Source organism: Entelurus aequoreus, linkage group LG07 (assembly GCF_033978785.1).
Source record: "Entelurus aequoreus isolate RoL-2023_Sb linkage group LG07, RoL_Eaeq_v1.1, whole genome shotgun sequence".
In the NCBI taxonomy this organism is placed as follows: domain Eukaryota; kingdom Metazoa; phylum Chordata; class Actinopteri; order Syngnathiformes; family Syngnathidae; genus Entelurus; species Entelurus aequoreus.
The window spans coordinates 77,876,350-77,899,909 of record NC_084737.1 but is presented as its reverse complement, the minus strand read 5'-3'; the positions used below and the strand labels follow the sequence as shown (position 1 = coordinate 77,899,909).

The 23,560-nt window shown below is 40.0% G+C and overlaps 1 protein-coding gene across 3 annotated transcripts; it reads right to left on the bottom strand.

The window, feature by feature from the left end:
- Nucleotides 1–311: 311 nt before the first annotated feature.
- LOC133654276 (solute carrier family 35 member E2A-like) lies at nucleotides 312–23,560 on the bottom strand. 3 transcript variants are annotated; one of them, XM_062054520.1, is made up of 9 exons: nucleotides 23,457–23,560; nucleotides 16,418–16,818; nucleotides 13,734–13,869; nucleotides 13,460–13,587; nucleotides 9,529–9,649; nucleotides 9,396–9,449; nucleotides 9,256–9,328; nucleotides 8,850–8,995; nucleotides 312–2,372 (listed from the first exon to the last, which is right to left on the bottom strand). In XM_062054520.1, exons 2-9 carry the CDS (start codon nucleotides 16,683–16,685, stop codon nucleotides 2,150–2,152), a joined length of 1,149 nt encoding a protein of 382 aa, XP_061910504.1. In that variant the 5' UTR covers nucleotides 16,686–16,818; nucleotides 23,457–23,560; the 3' UTR covers nucleotides 312–2,149. The 3 variants fall into 3 exon arrangements, with proteins under 3 accessions (XP_061910504.1, XP_061910502.1, XP_061910505.1); XM_062054518.1 differs by lacking the exon at nucleotides 23,457–23,560 and adding an exon at nucleotides 17,137–17,469; XM_062054521.1 differs by lacking the exon at nucleotides 23,457–23,560 and adding an exon at nucleotides 17,056–17,080.

Below are 23,560 nucleotides of genomic sequence, written 5' to 3'. Positions count from 1 at the left end.
TTGGCTGATTACAAAAATCGGGGGCAAAAATTGGTGCTACGCCCCTAATTAGTAATACCGCAATGAATTAATATGAAAAACAGATTAAAACGCAGTGAAGTAAATTGAAAAAGTATATGTTTCATAAAAGATACTCAAAAAAGTGGAAATCCATCCATTTTCTACCGCTTGTCCCTTTCGGGGTCGTGGGGTGTGCTGGAGCCTATCTCAGCTGCATTCGGGCGGAAGGCATGGTACACCATGGACAAGTCGCCACCTCATCACAGGGCCAACACAGATAGACAGACAACAATCACACACTAGAAATGTCATCAAAAAATAGTTAGACACAAGTTTAACAAAACTGCAACAAAACAAAAAAAATACTATTTTTTTTAATTTAAATTTTACTGTGATTAATTTGTTACAACAACCAAGTAGTGATATTCTTGTTTGTTTTTTTTTTAAATCAAGGTACAACACTGCACAAGTCTAAAATATATTATAAATTAAATTTAAAATGAATGGCCATATTTTTACTGTTTACTTTAAAATGGTAATTCAAACAAGTAGCCAAATATTTTAAAGTTGACATGGGTAAAACAAGAAAGATTACTTTTTAATTGTCGCACGCCAGAACATCCATTGACAACAGCCACACAAATAAGTCAGGTAATTACTGGCATGATTATATCGAAGGACACAATGAGCTGCTGGGAAAATACGTTTTATTTCCTGCAAGGTAAGATTACACATGGTTTTTAAGTCTTCGCTTGGCACGCTCCCAGAGACACTTTATTACGAAGCACGCACATATTTGTTTAATTCGTATACACAGGAAAACACCACTTTCTCAACCTTTGCTTAAGGCAGAATTAAAAGAAAAACAAAAAGACTATGATGAAATGAAAAAACAAACATGGAGGGGTTATAAATTATACAAATATGTTTTGAGGACAAAAAAAAGGCATGGGTTGATTGGCAACACTAAATTGGCCCTCGTGTGTGAATGTTGTCTGTCTATCTGTGTTGGCCCTGCCATGAGGTGGTGACTTGTCCAGTGTGTACCCCGCCTTCCGCCCATGTGCAGCTGGGATAGGCTCCGGCGACCCCAAAAGGGACAAGCGGTAGAAAATGGATGGATGGATGGAAAAAAAGGCATGACAATACAAGTAAAATATACTGTCTTTTGAAACACTGCAAAGTGCAAAAAGAAAAGAAAAGCCCCGCTTGTGGTGATAATAGATACATAATGAAATAATTCAATGTTTTATTGGTTGTTAAGGTGCCTTTGGTGCAGCATGTGACGCTCAAATGTTTTGTATGAAAGAATGAAAACAGCATGTGTGCTCCGTCACCACCTTCTTGCGTCCTTAAAATGGATTTAAATGAACAAAAGTAGTGAGAAACACCTCTTAATTGATTAACAAAGACATTTTAAGCAGGCCCTCTCTTAGGGACCTCACAGGAGATGCTGCAAAAGCGTGAGCATGTCCGTATATTTACCCGTTTTAGAGATTAAAGGCGTACAACAGAAAAAAAAATAGTCCCTGCATCTGTAGTGGCTAGGTGTCTCAATACTTTTGCCCGTATGGTGTATTTTCATGCGTGAGACACTTTATAAAAAAGGACACGTTTTGTAGATCCTTGTGTCGGGAGTATTTTGTGCGCGGCTACTTGGAAAGTTGCACCCGACACATCGCTCACGCAAACGTTTCAGCTTCAATCCCAGCATGCACTGGGAAAAAGGGGTTTGAGGACAAGCATTCCTAGAATACAGAAATATGTTTTTTTAAGACAAGTCTTCTAAAAATGTGTCATTGTGCTCGACGTCTAGTGTTTTGACAGGAGAACCTTGTGTGTGCGTAGCTTTAAGACTCGCCTGTAAGGCGCCGACGTCAAACCGTTGGCGTACATTCGGCAGCTGCTGGACCACAGATGAGATTAGCTGGTCAAGTCTCTTCTTAAGAAGACGGACGCCCTGAGCTTCTCCGTTTTTAGTGGTCGTCGAAGCAAAAGAAAGAGGCTCGAAGGTTGCGGAGAAATATTCCACAGGAGGCTTCCTCTTCCCTGACTGAATGATGAAAATGTCTGTCAAGTAAATACACAAGTTAGTGGAATTACTGGAAAGTGTGCATGGATCCTCAGCTTTTGATTCCGTTTCAAGTCTTCAGTGAGACGGAGGGTCTTGTTGGTCCTGCGCTAGTTGTTTGTAGTTCTGTTGAGCAGCCATGGCCTGCAAGCGCTCCCTTTGGGCCTGCCGGGATTTGGTGTACAAGAAGACCCCGATGAAGACGAGGACGGTGCCCGTGGCGCTGAGCAGGGTGATGTGGTTGCTGAACACGATGACGCTCAGCCAGACGGACATGGCGTGCTTGACCGTGCTAGCGACGCTGAAGGAGAGACGAGGGTTAGAACTTGTCGCCATTGATCGATACATCTATATCCGTCGCACTCCGGCAGCGGAATTTGACCCCAAAAATGTCCCAAGTCGCATAAAAGTTCAGTTTGAAGCGCTACGAACGTTTCATGTCACGGTTATCGTCACCAAAATTATCAGTTATTTCTTACCGGTACTGTACAAGACTGTCTCAGAAAATTAGAATATTGTGATAAAGTTCTTTATTTAACTGTAATGCAATTAAAAAAACATGCTTCCATCTGTTGAAAAGCTCTATGGAGATGATGATTTCATTTTCCAGCATGATCTGGCACCTGCCCACAGTGTCAAACCCACCAGTAACTGGTGTACTGACCATGGCATTACTGTCCTCGAATGGCCTGCCAACTCCCCTGACCTGAACCCCATAGAGAATTTGTGGGGTATTGTGAAGAAGAAGCTGAAAGACACCAGACCCAACAATGCAAATGAGCTAAAGGCCGCTATTGAAGCATCCTGGGCATCCATAACACCTCAGCAATGCCACAGGCTGATTGCCTCCATGCCACGCCGCATTGGTGCATTAATCAGTGCAAAAGGATTCCCAACCAAGTACCGAGTGCATTAATTGACATTTTCAAATGTTTGATTTTGTTTTGGTGTTATAAATCTGTTTTTTTTTACTTGGTCTGAGAAAATGTTCAAATTTTTTGAGATAGGATTTTTTAGTTTTCTTAAGCTGTATGCCATAATCAGCAATATTAAAATAATAAAAGGCTTGCAATATTTCAGTTGATGTGTAATGAATCCAAAATGTATGACATTTTCATGTTTTTAGTTGCGTTACAGAAAATAAAGAACTTTATCACAATATTCTAATTTTCCGAGACAGCTCTGTATGTACATAAAGATGTGAAAAAAACGGAATTTGACCCCAAAAATGTCCCAAGTCGCATAAAAGTTTAGTTTGAAGCGCTACGAACATTTCATGTCACGGTTATCGTGACCAAAACTATCAATTATTTCTTATCGGTACTGTATGTACACAAAGATGTGAAAAAAATGCATTTTTATGACCATTTTTATTAGCACAAGAGATTGTACACCACCAACATCATGTCACATCTCACAGCAGGGAAGTACCGTAAATTCCGGACTGTAAGCCGCTACTTTTTACTTAAACTTTGTACCCTGCGGCTTATAAGACGGTGTGGCTAATTCTTCGATTTTACTCCGTTAACAGCCATAATAAAAATAGTAAAAAACAAAACAAACAAACACACATAGAAAGTGTTTCATTGTTTGTGATATGGCGCCATCTTGTGGGCGAGTTCACTCACTGCAGGTGTCCTATTTCCTCCCCCCCCCCCAACCGGAGTGCCGTGTTCCTTTTCCAGCCGTGCATAGCGTTTCTACTCGTATGGATTTCTCATTCATCACTTCAAGCAACGTTTTTCAGTTTGACAGTATAACTAAAACTGTTTACTTACTAAATCGGCCTGTGTGTGATGTCTGTACGAGTGTTTTCATCCATATTTGTGCGTGCTATCGTAATGTAACAATGTTAGCATTAGCTAATGTGCTAACACATTTACGACACGTTCAGTATTTTACCTCACAACGGCATTCTGTTGGTATTGTTTTAGTTTCACAAATTCCACAATAAACTCACTAAGACGCCACAGTGGAGTTATTGAGTCTGTTTAGCAGATTGGAGAGCTAGCTTCTGCAGCTAGTGGGTCCATGACGATGACTTTGGGTTTTTTTTATCAGCAGTTTTACTTCCGTGTTACAGAAACGGTTTGGAAACACTTTAAGGTATGTAAATAAACATTTAAATAATATTTCTATGTAAATAACTCATTTGACAACATATATATCTGCGGCTTACATGTATATTTTTCTTTGGTGCACTCTACAGTCCAGAAAATACAGTATTTTATCAACACCTGCTTTTTAAGTCCAAATAAGTCAACTATGTGTGCATGTGCTAGGTGCAATGCAGTTGATTTGATTTGATTTTTGATTTTTATTAAGGATCCCCATTAGCTGGTTGCCTCAACAACCCACTAGTCTTCCTGGGGTCCATAATTCAATACAATTACAAGTAAAAGCATATAATTATAACTACACAATACAGAAAAAAATAAAAAATAAATAAAAGCATCAATAAGAAAACAAGCAAACAATTTACAGTCACAGAATAATAATTACCATATAAATATTACTACACAATATAAAACCTAACAAATCATAATGAGCAAACTAATTTAAAGACTCAAATAAAATATTACTTCCTTTTTAAAAACCTGTTTACTTTCAATGCCGGTGAGAATTTGAAGCAGGTTATTCCAGAGCGATAAAGATCTATAAATAAAAGATTTCCGCAAAGCATTCTTCCTGGGACGAGGGAGTACAAAATGCCCCTCACAGGACGCCCTGGTATTATGATTATGTATAGTGCTACTGTGAACTATTTGGGCCATGAGAAAAGCAGGAGTTTTACTACCGGTTACTGATTTGAACAATATAAGAGTATTAGCTGACAACCTGTTCTGCACTGTTAGCCAGGAAAGAGAAGCATGCATTTGGTTCACATTGGTTCTCAGTGAACAACCAAGAACCAGTCTTGCTGCCCTATTCTGGACAATCTGGAGCTTACTGATCTCACCACTTGCAGCAGATGCCCAAACTGTAGAACAATAGTCAAGATGACACAAGACTAAACTCTTAACAATCTGACAAAGAAGAGGTGGATCAACAAAAGCAGCACATTTCCTGGAAATACCAACAGCCCTTCCCATCTTTGTAACTATATCACTGATATGATTTGACCAGGATAGAGTGCAGTCCAGCATCACTCCAAGGAGCTTGGCACTTCTGACCTGTTGAAATACCTAGCCTCAGATCCAACTTTGGGTCACAAGATAACCCTTGCCTAGTCCCCAATATAATACTTTTAGTTTTTGAGATGTTAAGGACAAGTCTGTTACATACTGTCCAGTCATGCACAGCTTTTTTAGTTCCTCACTCAATACTACATTAAGTACACTGCATGATGGTGCAGCATGATATAAGGTTGCATCATCAGCATAAAGAACCAATCCTGCACGCCCGGTAGCCCAAGGTAAATCATTGGTGAATATAGAAAAAAGTAAAGGTCCTAGGCAACTTACAACAAGTTGTTATGTCATCATCTTGTAAAGAGCACACAGATCCATCACTGTGTTTCTATTCGTTACAATTACAGTCAGCTGGAAATAAGATTTATGTGTGCAGATACCAGACCTTTTACATGATATGTCACATCAAATATACTGTAGATAGATAGATAGTACTTTATTGATTCCTTCAGGAGAGTTCCAGGGGTTCTTAACCTTATTGACCTGGGGCCCAACTTTTCCAGTACAGTGCCTCCTTAAATATTTACACAGAATTTGTAATTTTAGTCTGATCTGAATTGTTTTCAATTATTATATCTAACCAACACACAGTTCAACAAGATAAACTTAACAAGATAACTTGTAAACTTGTCAAATGATCAAGGTTTAGGTCAGGCTGATTACAATAATGAATACATATCAAACATACTGGATTGTATGGAACTCATAAAATCTGATGAAAAATAAATGTACGGTACAAACAATTACTAAAATAAATAAATTCTAACTTAATTAATAATGAATGATAACATATATATTTAAAAAAAAAATTAAACTAAAATTGAAGTGCTAATGAAAATATAGCTTCACCACTTTACTCATCATTTTTGCATTTAAGTAACGTGTCTATGACTTTAGCTCAAGACTTCTTCTCTTTGTTTGATATTGTCATTACTGCTACAAGTGGTGGAAAAGTGTATTACAGCGGAGTACCGCAGCGTCCCATACCGACCACAGCTGAGAAACAGCTTGTGGCCCAACAAATTGTGGTTAAGAAACGCTGAAATATATCAAATAAATGAATACAATCAATTAGCATGTTAAGTGGGTGTGCATTTAAACGAGGTGTGTTTTGATGCCACGCAAACGCGATGTATCGGCCCATGTGTGATGTCTGTACGAGTGTTTTCATCCATATTTGTCAGGGGATTCTATCTTGCTTCAGAGCAACTTTATTAATTATTAAATAACTTAAATTTTTCACTTTTTTGAGTGTATTATTATTGTTCTGTGGGTGACAGGATCGCTAAAAGGACGGTTGATGAAGCGCGGTAGCGGAGGTCGTGACTTGTGAGTAAAGCACGTTTAATTCAAACTGACACTATTATTATTATTAATAAATTATTTTTATTATTACTATTATTAGCGTGCGTGATTTAGAGAGACTTTTGAGGAAGAAATAGTGTTGAGTTACAAACTTTGTGTGGTGTTGCATCCTTATTTGTGATTATTCCAAGTTAATTATCAGAACCTGCCCGTGTCTTTTTTTATGCTCCTGAAGTGAATGTGACAGCGTGTCATAATTATGATGAGCAGCTGAATAAAAAATTCACAGATGGCCGTATCATTTGTCCAGAATCTTAATGGTCCTAGGAACCGGTACCAAAAAAATACCAGTATTCGGTATAACTCACAGAAGAAAACAAAACAAAAATTTTCGTCCTGGCGGTACTTAAAGGGGGTATAATAATTTAGTGTGTTGTGGATGCACAAAAGATACTGAAATTAAAATACTAAAATTGAAAATTGAAAAAAATACACACAACCAAATTTAAGGCCAAAAATGAAGCAAAGTTGGACGTTAAAGGACGAAAAAGTCCCCAATACACTCCAGGGTTAATGGTTCAATTAAAAAAAAATTCAAGCGAGTTTCTTTGAGTGTTCTGAACTCCTCTTTTAATGCCGGTGTTGTATTGAGCAGAGTAATGCTTTCCGGATGAGTCAAGTTGGCTGATTTAGACATCAAACTAGCAGAAAAAAAATAAACAGTGCCTCTGCTGGTTGCAGCCAAGTAGTGCACTCTCCTTTTACCTCGGTTCTTTTCAAGACACATTTTACCAAACAATTCCCCACATTTAAAGGAAAACTGCACTTTTTAAAAAATGTTGGCCCTCATTTACAATCCTTATGTTAGACAAGAACACGTGTATTTTAATTTTTTTTCATGCATTTTAAATATTAAATAAATGCGATCAAAAGTCAGCTTACAATGGAACTATTGGGAGTCGCTCTATTCTGCCTATAAAACCCTTAAAAAACATCCAAACACCTCCATTAAGGTTGTATATACATGATGTAAGTATATATGTAATATAGTAACCGGCACATTTATAATATCATTTTATATTTATGTATTTTCATCATTTTAAGCATATGCGGCGCATTAATTTCAAAAATGCATTACGACGTTCTCTTTTTTTGTTTGTTTCAACAACATCACTGATTACAATGCAGACTTTACGAGAGCCAACATCACTTACTGTGCAATGTCTGCTGTCATTAGAATGCTGACTGATAGAAGGTTGCTATATTCCTGTTTAGATGAAGAATGACTCATAATCCTTGTGGACAAAAAGTGGGACGAAACCAAGCGTCTTTTCGTGTCGTTCTCGCCATTTCCCGGTCTAAAGTGGTTGTCAAAGTATACCAACTATTGCTCACTGCAGACTTTACGAGAGCCAACATCACTTACTGTACAATGTCTGCTGTCATTAGAATGCTGACTGATAGAATGTTGCTATATTTCTGTTTAGATGAAGAATGACTCATAATCCTTGTGAAAAAAAGTGGGATGAAACCAAGCGTCTTTTCCTGTTGTTATCGCCATTTCCCGGTCTAAAGTGGTTGTCAAAGTGTACAAACTATTGCTCACTGCAGACTTTACGAGAGCCAACATCACTTACTGTACAATGTCTGCTGTCATTAGAATGCTGACTGATAGAATGTTGTTATATTCCTGTTTAGATGAAAAACGACTCATAATCCTTGTGAAAAAAAGTGGGATGAAACCAAGCGTCTTTTCGTGTCGTTATCGCCATTTCCAGGTCTAAACTGGCTGTCAAAATGTACCAACTACTTGGAATATGTCCTCGTCCTTCTACTATCCAGGTGAGAGGCATGATTTATGATCTACAATGATATTTCACAAGCATGGAAGCAAGAAAACAGCTGACCAGTCGTGAGTCGGCAACATAGACTATAAATAGTCTGTCTGCGTCTACAACACCACAAATACTTGGTAAAATTCATGTCAGGAAATGTAAATGGAGTATTGTTGGCAGTTTTTGTATGGTTATTTATCGATGGAGTACAGGACCTACCCATGGCGCCGTTGTAAGCTGACTTTTATTTAAGTTTATTTACGAATTAAAATGCATTAAATAAAAAATAAATCCGTCGTCATGTCTTTCATAACGATTGTGAACAATAGGCAAAATTCCCCAAAAAAAGTGCACTTCCCCTTCAAGCAATCAGTCCATGATTATGTCCATCACCACCTCAAACAATGCCTGGACAATTATAGCGATCAAAAAAAGGTTGTACGCTACCTGAAAGTAACGGGAGAAATGCGTCCCATGAGAGCGTAGGCGGTGACGCTCTGCAGGTGGAAGAGGCCGCCGTTAAAGAGCAGCAGCAAGACGATGTCTCGACTGAAAGTGAAGCTCTGGCCACTCTTCTCAGTCATTGGAGTTTCCTGGAAAACAAGACAAACATCAGACAATATTCTGAGTTTGGACAGAAAGGTTATTTTCTTCAGAAGGCGCAACTCATTTAGCCATTAAGTCTGGGGGTTGCTGGTGCAGCAGTTGTCAACTAAAGAATGACAATACTTGTGTAAATATAGCATATAATATAGAACTATATGAAATAAACATTAGTGTAAGGTGTATGTAGTGAAGTTATTAGCAAGTGAGATGTTTTATTCAACACTTAGAAATAGTTAAGTGGACCTACCAAGAGGAAAATCCATGCTGGGATGAGCATGATGATTGCTGCTGCGCTTGTGTAAAACTGTAGTTCTGGAGGGCTGCGACGGGTGAATTCAAATCAACAAAGTAGAATTTGAGTTGTAAACGGCTAGATTGTGTTTTTACCTGAACCTGTAGGTGTCGCCACTCAGCAGTTTCTTGGAGAAAACATTCTGTAAACTGGTAGAGAGTTCAGTCAAGTGGCATGCCGTAGAAATACAGTGCAGTGGTGGTGCTGGTGGGTTGGGGCTAGTCGTACCAGTCCATAATGTTGGTGGAGAGGGCGGCGGAAAAACCGAGCAAGTTGAAGCTGAGTTCTGTGGCCGTGCAGAGGGCCAGGCCCGCCATGACGGGGAACAAGGAGAGGTTCACCCACAGGCCTGTAGGGGGAGGATTGATGGAAGAGGTGAACTGAGTGCAATTAGCAATCCAATTAAGACCCTATTGTCCCATGTGCTTAAGTTCAACAAGATGGACAATTGCTCATATTCTGGCTACGCAGCTTTCTCCCCATTAACTTAAAGGGGAACTGCACTTTTTTTTTTGTATTACTGCCTGTCATTCACTGTCTTTATGAAAGACAAGAACATGTTTTTTTTATTTTTTTGCATTTTAATTTGTAATAATTGGCTCGTATTCGGTGGCTAACAATGCCGATAGTGGGAGTAATCAATTCTGCCTCTAAATCACTTTAAAAATGCATCCGAAAAACACCAACAATACTTTGTTTACATCTCGTAACCGGACTATTAATCAAGCATAAGAGATATTGTTGTTAAAAGCGCTCGGCGCTAACGCAGGCAAAATATTTTCAGCCCACGCCGTGACCAAAGAGCTAGCTTGTGCAGCTATACAGGGATGATGTTCGTTAAGAAATTATCGAGTTCGAGCCCATTATCGAATCCTCTTATCGAACTGATTCCTTATCGAATCTCTTATCGAATCCAGATAGGTTGTTGTGTGTGCACTGAGTTCTAAAAGCCATAGATGTTATATGACTGGGCCGGCACGCTGTTTATATTCTAGCGTCCAGAAGAAGTGCACACCAAGTCTGACGCTCTTTTTAAACTTTTATTGACCAACCTATACTAACACAGCTCCTCACTCCTCATTTCGGCAACAACAACGCTTCCTCCTTCTTTGCCAATCACCTTACAGGCGTGCTACGTTCACAGCAATGGGAATTCTGAATATCACTCACTCAAGAACACAACATCAACCTCAGCAGGTCGTTACACGATGGAGGAAACGCGGACGTGACTGAGGACAGCATGCGGCCGTTATAGGGTGAAGGTTTCAGGTGAGAGAGGACGCTAAAGGCACGCCCCCGGTGAGCATATAGTGCTGCTATGTGCGTTGTAAATAAAAAAAAATTGCCCACAAACACATCACCAACATGGACGAGGTGCCGCTCACTTTCGACATCCCGGTGAAGCACACTGTGGAGAAGGGGACCAGCACGTAGCGAATCCATACGCACAACGGGGCAAGAGAAGTCGGCTTTTACTGTTGTGCTAGCTTGCTATGCTAATGGACAACGAGACTGGCTTTGAAAAGGAGGAGAGGGAATCTGGCGTGTTTGATGGAGAACTTGCCCAGCTGTTCATTTCGGACACAGAAGATTTGTGGATTAGGATTGATCAAAAACTAATGTGAGTACATTGATAAATACTTCAATAAAGTACAACCCAACTCAGCTTTGCTCCTGCTGCCTGTTTAAAACAGCGTCCATGCATGCTAGCGTATGTTTTAAGCTAGCGTATGTTTAACCATGCCTGCGCCCAAAAATACGCTGCGCCTTATTTATGCGTTAAATACAGAAATAGCACCCGTAACTGACACGGCGCCTTTTAATACGGTGCGCCCTATGGTCGTGAAAATACGGTATAGTGGCTTCGATAACATGAACCGGTTCTCAAAAAGGGATTCGAATCCATGGAATCGGTTCTTTTCTTATCGAACAATCGGGAGAACCGGTTTTCGAACATCATCCCTACAGCTATAGTCTTGACGTATTGACATACTGAGCTGCTGCATCACGATCGCCTCGGAAGATGGTGAAAGTTAACTCTTGATTATAAATCATGCCTCTCACCTGGATAATAGAAGGCTGTGGCCATAGAATGAGAAGTTGTTCATCTGTGACATTCAACTTATAGCCACAACAGTCCAGTTGCGATTGATTGAATGCCCTGAGATGGCAGACAATATAATATTGTCTGCCGTGTATTGTGTAGTTATATTTATATGGTAATTATTATTCTGTGACTGTAAATTATTTGCTTGTTGATGCTTTTATTGGTTTCTGTATTGTGTAGTTATAATTATGTGCTTTTACTTGTAGTTGTATTGAGTTTGTGGACCTCAGGAAGACTAGTGGGATGTTGTGGCAACCAGCTAATGGGGATCCTTAATCAAAATCTAATCAAAATCAAATGTACAAACCCCGTTTCCATATGAGTTGGGAAATTGTGTTAGATGTAAATATAAACGGAATACAATGATTTGCAAATCCTTTTCAACCCATATTCAGTTGAATATTCCACAAAGACAAGATATTTGATGTTCAAACTCATAAACATTTTTTTTTTTGCAAATAATCATTCACTTTAGAATTTGATGCCAGCAACACGTGACAAAGAGGTTGGGAAAGGTGGCAATAAATACTGATAAAGTTGAGGAATGCTCATCAAACACTTATTTGGAACATCCCACAGGTGAACAGGCAAATTGGGAACAGGTGGGTGCCATGATTGGGTATAAAAGTAGATTCCATGAAATGCTCAGTCATTCACAAACAAGGATGGGGCGAGGGTCACCACTTTGTCAACAAATGTGTGAGCAAATTGTTGAACAGTTTAAGAAAAACCTCTCAACCAGCTATTGCAAGGAATTTAGGGATTTCACCATCTACGCTCCGTAATATCATCAAAGGGTTCAGAGAATCTGGAGAAATCACTGCACGTAAGCAGCTAAGCCCGTGACCTTCGATCCCTCAGGCTGTACTGCATCAACAAGCGACATCAGTGTGTAAAGGATATCACCACATGGGCTCAGGAACACTTCAGAAACCCACTGTCAGTAACTACAGTCGGTCGCTACATCTGTAGGTGCAAGTTAAAACTCTCCTATGCAAGGCGAAAACCGTTTATCAACAACACCCAGAAACGCCGTCGGCTTCGCTGGGCCTGAGCTCATCTAAGATGGACTGATACAAAGTGGAAAAGTGTTCTGTGGTCTGACGAGTCCACATTTCAAATTGTTTTTGGAAACTGTGGACGTCGTGTCCTCCGGACCAAAGAGGAAAAAAAACATTCGGATTGTTATAGCGCAAAGTTGAAAAGCCAGCATCTGTGATGGTATGGGGGTGTATTAGTGCCCAAGACATGGGTAACTTACACATCTGTGAAGGTGCCATTAATGCTGAAAGGTACATACAGGTTTTGGAGCAACATATGTTGCCATCCAAGCAACGTTACCATGGTCGCCCCTGCTTATTTTAGCAAGACAATGCCAAGCCACGTGTTACATCAACGAGGCTTCATAGTAAAAGAGTGCGGGTACTAGACTGGCCTGCCTGTAGTCCAGACCTGTCTCCCATTGAAAATGTGTGGCGCATTATGAAGCCGAAAATACCACAACGGAGACCCCCGGACTGTTGAACAACTTAAGCTGTACATCAAGCAAGAATGGGAAAGAATTCCACCTGAGAAGCTTCAAAAATGTGTCTCTTCAGTTTCCAAACGTTTACTGAGTGTTGTTAAAAGGAAAGGCCATGTAACAGTGGTGAACATGCCCTTTCCCAACTACTTTGGCACGTGTTGCAGCCATGAAATTCTAAGTTAATTATTATTTGCAAAAAAAAATATAAAGTTTATGAGTTTGAACATCAAATATCTTGTCTTTGTAGTGCATTTAATTGAATATGGGTTGAAAAGGATTTGCAAATCATTGTATTCCGTTTATACTTACATCTAACACAATTTCCCAACTCATATGGAAACGGGGTTTGTAATATACAAACTTGTAAATTGATCTTTGAGTGCAATAGCAAGTATATGTTAAATGTATCGTAATATTTTCTGTTAAAATGAAGCCAATAATGACAATTTTTGAAAAGTATCACTATCCATTTTGGTACCGGTAAGAATATATTAAAGTTCCCCTTTAATATTGGGTGATTTATGTACCTGTGTACTCTCCGAGAATCAACCTGGACATGATGACAGTAAAGATGGGGGCAGAGCTCTTCACCGTCTCTGCAAAGGACACCGCCACGTTCTTCAGGCTCACCAAGCCCAAAACCACCGTAGTGAACCTGGCGATGCGACACAAAGCTTGTCACCACCGGATTGGACAAGAAACTTGAGCAGTTGTATTTACTTGCTTCCTGTTAATAATGCAGAAGTAGCGTAGTCCTATGTCGTAAGACTGTGCATAACCAGTCTTGGGGGAAAGTCTTACCTCATGAGTCCAACAAAGAGCATGATCATAATGAAATTGGGGGGGAACTCGTTCCTGGACTTGTGCTGGTAAAAGCAGCAGGGCACGTACATCTTGAGGAAGCCAATGATGGTGGTGGAGAGCATCTGCACAGCACCTGACAAGGACGAGTGGGGGGAAAAAAAACATGATATCATGGCATCTATTTCTATATACAGTTCAAAGCTCCATGCGGATTTTGCCTCGAATGTCGCACCAAAATGTTTAACTTGAAATTCCGTCATGAAATCACCAGAGATTGAAATACTGTGAGTAATTTGGCTTTTTGTGCGTTATTGTAACGGTATTAGATTTGGCATAACTAGGGATGTCCGATAGTATCGGACTGCCGATATTATCGGACTGCCGATATTATCGGCCGATAAATGCTTTAAAAGGTAATATCGGAAATGATCAGTATCGGTTTCAAAATGATCTGTATCGGTTTCAAAAAGTAAAATGTATGACTTTTTACAACACCACTGTGCACACGCACATAGGGAGAGGTACAGAGCGCCAATAGATCTTAAAGGCACTGCCTTTGCGTGCCTGCCCAGTCACATGATATCTGCGGCTTTTTACAATGCAAGGCATACTTGGTCAACAGCCATACAGGTCACACTGAGGATGTGACCTCGGACTATGTCAAGGTAACGTGTGGAGTTCCCCAGGGTTCGGTTCTTGGCCCTGCACTCTTTAGTATTTACATGCTGCCGCTGGGTGACATCATACGCAAGAACGGTGTTAGCTTTCACTGTTATGCTGATGACACTCAACTCTACATGCCCCTAAAGCTGACCAACACGCCGGATTGTAGTCAGCTGGAGGCGTGTCTTAAACAATGGATGTCCGCTAACTCTTTGCAACTCAACGCTAAGAAAACGGAAATGCTGATTATCGGTCCTGCTAGACACCGACATCTATTTAATAATACCACCTTAACATTTGACAACCAAACAATTACACAAGGCGACTCGGTAAAGAATCTGGGTATTATCTTCGACCCAACTCTCTCGTTTGAGTCACACATTAAGAGTGTTACTAAAACGGCCTTCTTTCATCTCCGTAATATCGCTAAAATTCGTTCCATCTTGTCCACTAGCGACGCTGAGATCATTATTCATGCGTTCGTTACGTCTCGTCTCGATTACTGTAACGTATTATTTTCGGGTCTCCCTATGTCTAGCATTAAAAGATTACAGTTGGTACAAAATGCGGCTGCAAGACTTTTGACAAAAACAAGAAAGTTTGATCATATTACGCCTATACTGGCTCACCTGCACTGGCTTCCTGTGCACTTAAGATGCGACTTTAAGGTTTTACTACTTACGTATAAAATACTACACGGTTTAGCTCCAGCCTATCTCGCCGATTGTATTGTACCATATGTCCCGGCAAGAAATCTGCGTTCAAAGAACTCCGGCTTATTAGTGATTCCCAGAGCCAAAAAAAAGTCTGCGGGCTATAGAGCGTTTTCTATTCGGGCTCCAGTACTCTGGAATGCCCTCCCGGTAACAGTTAGAGATGCTACCTCAGTAGAAGCATTTAAGTCCCATCTTAAAACTCATTTGTATAATCTAGCCTTTAAATAGACCCCCCTTTTTTAGACCAGTTGATCTGCCGTTTCTTTTCTTCTCTCCTCTTCTCCCCTGTCCCGTGCGAGGGGGAGTTGCATAGGTCCGGTGGCCATGGATGAAGTGCTGGCTGTCCAGAGTCGGGACCCCGGGTGGACCACTAGCCTGTGCATCGGTTGGGGACATCTCTGCGCTGCTGACCCGTCTCCGCTCGGGATGGTTTCCTGCTGGCCCCACTATGGACTGGACTCTCGCTGATGTGTTGGATCCACTGTGGACTGGACTTTCACAATATTATGTCAGACCCACTCGACATCCATTGCTTTCGGTCTCCCCTAGAGGGGGGGGGTTACCCACATATGCGGTCCTCTCCAAGGTTTCTCATAGTCATTCACCGACGTCCCACTGGGGTGAGTTTTTCCTTGCCCGTATGTGGGCTCTGTACCGAGGATGTCGTTGTGGCTTGTGCAGCCCTTTGAGACACTTGTGATTCAGGGCTATATAAATAAACATTGATTGATTGATTGACAATGCAAGGCATACTTGGTCAACAGCCATACAGGTCACACTGAGGGGGACCGTATAAACAACTTTAACACTGTTACAAATATGCGCCACACTGTGAACCCACACCAAACAAGAATGACAAACACATTTCGGGAGAACATCCGCACCGTAACACAACATAAACACAACAGAACAAATACCCAGAACCCCTTGCAGCACTAACTCTTACAGGACGCCCACCTCAACCTCCTCATGCTCTCTCAGGGAGAGCATGCCCCAAATTCCAAGCTGCTGTTTTGAGGCATGTTAAAAAAAATAATGCACTTTGTGACTTCAATAATAAATATGGCAGTGCCATGTTGGCATTTTTTTTCATAACTTGTGTTGATATATTTTGGAAAACCTTGTTACATTGTTTGATGCATCCAGCGGTGCATCACAACAAAATTAGGCATAATAATGTGTTAATTCCACGACTGTATATATCGGTTTCGGTTGATATCGGAATCGGTATTTAAGAGTTGGACAATATTGGATATCGGCAAAAAAGCCATTATCGGACATCTCTACTTATGCTATCCTTACCCAGCATGCTCGGCTGCCCCTCCAGCAGCGACAAGATGTACTTGTTGAGGAAGAGGGTGCAGAAGCTGAAGAAATACCAGAGGCCCAGGTAGGCGAGGGAGCGGCGATTCAAGACCCCGGAGCCGGCCTTGATCACGGTGGTCTCTGTGACCGTGATCTTCAGCACCTGGTCGCTTTGCAGGCTCTCGCTGCGAGCCAACACCACTCGCTCCTGGCGGATACGAGGCGGTACCAGAAGGCGCCACAGCGAGTACCTGCTGCCCGGCATTGCCCCTGCTGCCCTGGACCCCTTGGTGGAGTGAAGGGGCCTGACAGGAAATAGGCAAAAGGGTCTGAAGCAGGGGTTGTGTGACTAAGGCATCTTCTGATGTTCTTGAGGCTTTCTGGTATCTATGCAGCACCTGCAACCCAACAAAGGTAAACCAAAGTCAGGAAGTTAATGCTACAATGTTATTTGCACCACATATATTACAAATGAGCACATTTTAGGTTTTCAAAGCGACTCTTTACTGTTCACCAAAGCCTAATCATGGCGACACATCTACTGCAGTCTAACCATTGTAAACATTGATCAGAGTTCACTTATACAATAAATGACATTATGTTATGAAAAGAAACAGGGAAGAATAGAATCTTACCACGAACCGCTACGGTAACACAAGCAAATACAATAAATGACATTATGTTATGAAAAGAAACAGGGAAGAATAGAATCTTACCACGAACCGCTACGGTAACACAAGCAGGAAGTTGTCAGTTGGCGTTAGCTAGCGGCTCTTCACGGTAACGTGGGGTGCAAAGGTGTGGAGGCGAAAGGCCAGTCGAGCTTTCACGTCGGTTTTCATGGCATGAGAGGGAATACTGTGACACAATAACCAGATTCTAATCTGTTCCGGAGAGTCTGATTTTTGGACGTGGCGGCTAACGACGTCAAGCTCATTGTTCTGTGGCGAAATATTAACGCCTTCAAAGTAAAATATCAGCGTCAAAATTATTGGTCATTTGTGTCGAATTCCAGTGTAAGTTTTGGATGTGCTTTGTCTAAATAGAAATTAACATGAAGAGGTGACATACTATATTTAATTATCTTTTTATTAATTGACGTGAATTTAGTCTGTGTGTATTTTATTTTTTTAAACAAATATTTTGTGCTTTAGGAAAAACTATCAAAACTTGACCAAGCTGGCAATGAGTTACGAGTAAAGGGGGCGTTCAAGATCTCATGTAGTTTTGAAATTGCTAACATTCCGACAGAACCCTGGCTTTTTCTCACAATAGTAGTTGAAAATAGGGATGTCCGATAATGGCTTTTTGACGATATTCCGATATTGTCCAACTCTTTAATTACCGATACCGATATCAACCGATACCGATATATACAGTCGTGGAATTAACACATTATTATGGCTAATTTGGACAACCAGGTATGGTGAAGATAAGGTCCTTTAAAAAAAATAAAATAAGATAAGATAAATAAATTAAAAACATTTTCTTGAATAAAAAAGAAAGTAAAACAATATAAAAACAGTTACATAGAAACTAGTAATTAATGAAATTGAGTAGTAATTAATGAAATTGAGTAAAATTAACTGTTAAAGGCCTACTGAAATGAATTTTTTTTATTTAAACGGGGATAGCAGATCTATTCTATGTGTCATACTTGATCATTTCGCGATATTGCCATATTTTTGCTGAAAGGATTTAGTATAGAACAACGACGATAAAGATTGCAACTTTTGGTATCTGATAAAAAAAAGGCTTGCACCTACCGGAAGTAGCGTGACGTAGTCAGTTGAACATATACGCAAAGTTCCCTATTGTTTACAATGATGGCCGCATGAAGTGAGAGATTCGGACCGAGAAAGCGACAATTTCCCCATTAATTTGAGCGAGGATGAAAGATTTGTGGATGAGTAAAGTGCGAGTGAAGGACTAGTGGGGAGTTGAAGCTATTCAGATAGGGAAGATGCTGTGAGAGCCGGGGGTGACCTGATATTCAGCTGGGAATGACTACAACAGTAAATAAACACAAGACATATATATACTCTATTAGCCACAACACAACCAGGCTTATATTTAATATGCCACAAATTAATCCTGCATAAAAACACCTGCGTGTTTGTTATGCTAGCTCCTAGCTCCTCTGCTAGCTCCTAGCTCCATAGAACACGCCAATACAATTCAAACACCTGATCAACACACACAATCACTCAGCCCAAAAGACCGTTTACCTAACCCAAGGTTCATAAAGCTTATATATTTTTAAAAAGTTACGTACGTGACGCGCACATAGGGTCAAGTTATCGAATGTTTAGCAGCCAAGGCTGCATACTCACGGTACCTGATATTCAGCTGGGAATGACTACAACAGTAAATAAACACAAGACATATATATACTCTATTAGCCACAACACAACCAGGCTTATATTTAATATGCCACAAATTAATCCTGCATAATAACACCTGCGTGTTTGTTATGCTAGCTCCTAGCTCCTCTGCTAGCTCCTAGCTCCATAGAACACGCCAATACAATTCAAACACCTGATCAACACACACAATCACTCAGCCCAAAAGACCGTTCACCTAACCCAAGGTTCATAAAGCTTATATATTTTTAAAAAGTTACGTACGTGATGCGCACGTAGGTACGGTACGTGTTATGCTAGCTCCTCTGCTAGCTCCTAGCTCCATAGAACACGCCAATACAATTCAAACACATGATCAACACACACAATCACTCAGCCCAAAAGACCGTTCACCTAACCCAAGGTTCATAAAGCTTATATATTTAAAAAAAGTTACGTACATACGCAAAAAAAAGCCAAAGCTGCATACTCACAGTAGCACGTCTGCGTCTTTGTCATCCAAATCAAAGTAATCCTGGTAAGAGTCTGTGTTGTCCCAGTTCTCTACAGGCGTCTGTGTATCCAAGTCAAATGTCCTCCTGGTTAGAGTCTCTGTTATCCGAGTTCTTCCATCTTGACTGCATCTTTCGGGAATGTAAACAAAGAAGCGCCGGCTGTGTACTGTTGTGGCTGACTACGTTCGAAAAATACGTCCATTTCGCACCGACAACTTTCTTCTTTGCTTGCTCAGCTTCCTTCTTCATAATGCAATGAACATGATTGAAACAGATTCACGAACACAGATGTCCAGAATACTGTGGAATTATGAAATGAAAACAGAGCTTTTTCGTATTGGCTTCAATGTGGAAGGCATACCCGTGTTCGCCGGTCTACGTCACGCGCATACGTCATCCTCAGAGGCGTTTCAAACCGGAAGTTTAGCGGCAAATTTAAAATGTCACTTTATAAGTTAACCCGGCCGTATTGGCATGTGTTATAATGTTAAGATTTCATCATTGATATATAAACTATCAGACTGCGTGGTCGGTAGTAGTGGGTTTCAGTAGGCCTTTAAATGTTAGTACTATTAGTGGACCAGCAGCACGCACAATCATGTGTGCTTACGGACTGTATCCCTTGCAGACTGTATTGATATATATTGATATATAATGTAGGAACCAGAATATTAATAACAGAAGGAAACAACCCTTTTGTGTGAATGAGTGTAAATGGGGGAGGGAGGTTTTTTGGGTTGGTGCACTAATTGCAAGTGTATCTTGTGTTTTTTATGTTGATTTAATTAAAAAAAACTAAAAACAAAAACAAACAAACAAAAAAAAACGATACCGATAATTAAAAAAACGATACCGATAATTTCCAATGTTACATTTTAAAGCAACATCTCTAGTTGAAAACTAATCAGACATGCACGCATAATTAGATATTATTCACGTTTCTTTTTTGTTTGTTGTTTGTTTTATTTAATTGAAAAAGTTGTTTTTGTCTGTGCTTATGGTATGCATGTAATGTGTATTGTTTTGTGATTTATGTATTCTGTTGAATGTTTTACTGTATTAACCTGCCTTAGGACAACGGAAAAATTCCTAGTTTGTGAACCCGTTCTCAAACAATGGCAATAAAACTATTCTGATTCTGATTAGCTATTGTGCAATCTCCGGCCTATTTACATTGTTGCTTTATGTTGATGAATATTGTAGCTACAATATGCATCGTCCTAATTCAAATAAATAAATGTATTTAAATTAAATTAAAATAAATAGTTGGGTTTGTTTCAATCACAAAATTAATATATAAAAAAATATATTCCCTTGATTAGTGTACACCACAAATTATCTATCTATTTGCATTGAGGTTACATAATACAACAATCTCACTATCCTCTTGTATTTACATGTCCCTGATGGAATATCGCCGTGTCGAAAATGTCACTCAACCTACTGCCAATGGCGTGAACCCAGGAAATCCTACATTCCTTGAAAGCAACATGGCTGGACTGGAAGGCGTCTACCCACCCAATAGTATGGAGCGTTAATGACACTTGCCCGCCAGGTGGTGGCAGTGTTACGCACACATTTTACGGCCTACCCGTAAAAAAAAGAGAAGGAGAGCACTTCCCACTACCGTTGAGATGGCTGGAGAGCTGACAACTTTTTCATGATTCGTGAAAACAAGAAAATGAAGAAGGTAGAATTTGATAAACATTCACGTTGCTTGTGGAAATGGACGAGACAAGGTAAGTAATGAACTCAGTATCACGTTTATTTGTGACTACGGTGGCCGAGTAGCTACCCTGTCAACTGTTGTATTTATCAGCTCTCCATTACATACACAACACATCTATAACAATATAACATCTCAAATATTCATCCCGATTTTACAAAAATGCGAGTTACTAATTTAACTATGCTATTGTTGTGGTTTGGGAGTGGTGTACTAAAACAGTACTTGATTTACCACAAGTTTACATAGTACAAAAGTGCCTCAACTCACGAGCTTTACTCGTATCTTAAATCAACATCTCCCACTGATTTTAGTCAAACTCAATTTAATTGGAGCACGGCCCCCCAAACACCACAAATAAGACATGTAGCATGGTTTTTAAAATATAAATATGGCACAAAAAACAAACAATAGGACGTACTACAAACAACCACAGTAGTTTTATGAATAATGTATAAATACTGTAAATAATTGGCCTTGGAGGGTGGACTTGTTGTCAGGTTCAAACACTGATGACATCTATTAAACAGACAAGAAGCAAGGAATAATGCAGAGACAGAGTTCAATTTAGCTCATGAGGAGAACGCATGGAGCTGCACACTTACAGTCTCGCCCTATAAGGTATAGGTCCCGCGTCCCTCTATCTATTCAGGAGTTCCCCAGTCAACATCACTGTTTGCTTGCGACTTCAGTTAGCCAAGAGTCAACTCTTATCTCCAAACACTCTTAAGTTGGGGCATGGTTGTAACTTACTATAATTTATCATATTATACTTTCTGCACGTGACAGACATTTTCCATGACCCCCCTCCTGAATTGAATTACAATTCAGAACTTAATTGATAATATTTATTTAGTTAGCCGTACAACGTCTCCATCTCTTTGCAATGGTGACTTCTGCATACGTGAGTTCCTTGCTGCATGCTTACTACTTCTACTGGGTAAGTGCACTGATGATTAGATGGTGCACGGCTACCGCCTAGCTGCAGGCTTGTGTAGCGTTCTAAGATGAAAAGTAGACCGTAAAACAAAAATGATGAAAATCCCAGGGTGTCCCCACGGCCGCACCCACAGTTTGTTTTCCTCAATTTTTTTCAAGCTGCTTCACCTCCTCTGAAAATGCATAGTGTACTTCAGGGCAATGTTCCCTCTAAGGTGCGCGCCTGTGCTATTGCGCGCTGCTCAAGCGTCCTCTGCGCACGGCAAATCTATGCCACGCACAAAATCAAATTAAAAAATAAGCGCATAACAATTTTCGACACACGGACACGACAGAGAGAACATTTTTCGTCATCATTGTTCAAATATTGTAACGCCTGTCGAGACGCTTTGAGGACATGAATTCCATCCATCACTTTACTGAGCAAAACTCTTTATTGTCGGTAGGGATGATGTTATCGAACCGATTCCTTATCGATTCTCTTATCGAGTCCATATAGGTTGTTGTATATGGAAAAAAACACAATATTTGGTTTAACAAATCACTTCACATTCTCTACTGCTCGCTACTATAGTGTTACCATATCTGAGTTATTGTGCAGAAATGTGGGGAAATAACTACAAATGTGCGCTACATTCGTTAACCGTGTTACAAAAAAATGTAATTAGACTGATACATAATGTTGGATATAGAGAACATACAAACACTTTATTTATTGAGACAAAAAATATTAAAGTTCGATGATTTGGTAAAATTGCAAACAGCTAAAATGATGTGGAATTAAATGATGGAATGGATTAAGTAAAGAGGTTAAACATTGTACTGATATGATCCACTTTAAGAGGTTGTTCAAATGAATAGTGCTTACAAAGTACAAAGAAGAATTATGAGAAACACTTTCAACCTTATTGTAAATAATATATTCTTCATCTCAGTATATTAATAATGACTGAATTAATTAATTACATATTACAAAACTGTTGTATATACTAATTCACATATATTTTATTATAAAAAGGTCAGTAAATGATGTATATATTTGTATGAAGTGGGAAAGGGGAAGGATTAAATAAGCTTTACTTCTTCCTACTCCTGTAAAGTGAAATGATATGAAACTGTGATGTATTATGATGTGGTCGGATCATATTTTGTTTAGTTATGTTCTGTTAGTTTTGGACTTCCTTAGTTGTTTTGTGCACTTCGGGGGTTTGTTTTAGTCACCATGGTTACTTGTGATTTTCACCTGCCTTGTACGCGCACCTGTTGCTCATCAGAGACTATTTAAGCCTGCCTTTTCCGCTCACTCGTCGTGGCTTCATTGTTTGCATTTGCAACATGTTGCCATTCTGGTTTTCCAGCTCATGATTCCTGTGCTAAAGTTACCTTAGCGTCTAGTATTCCTGTGCTAAGTTAAGTTTTTGCTTTAGCTTCTCGTGCGAACGGCACACTTTCCTTTTGTTTCGTTCCTGTCTGTTGTAATGTGTATGATTTATGAGAAATAAATCATTTCCTACCTGCACGCTTTCGTCTGGAGCCGTCAGTTTTGCGTCCCGGGAACTAACCGCAGCACGCTGGACGAGTAGACCCCACCGTGACAAACGACTGAGCTACATGACGT

Coding starts and splice junctions, on each gene's coding strand:
- LOC133654276 (XM_062054520.1), bottom strand. CDS start 16,685: ATGCCGGGCAGCAGGTACTCGCTGTGGCGCCTTCTGGTACCGCCTCGT. Junction 13,870..16,417: donor GGGGCAGCCGAGCATGCTGG/GTAAGGATAGCA, acceptor CGTCCTTGTCAG/GTGCTGTGCAGATGCTCTCC. Junction 9,450..9,528: donor TCCACCAACATTATGGACTG/GTACGACTAGCC, acceptor ACTCTCTACCAG/TTTACAGAATGTTTTCTCCA.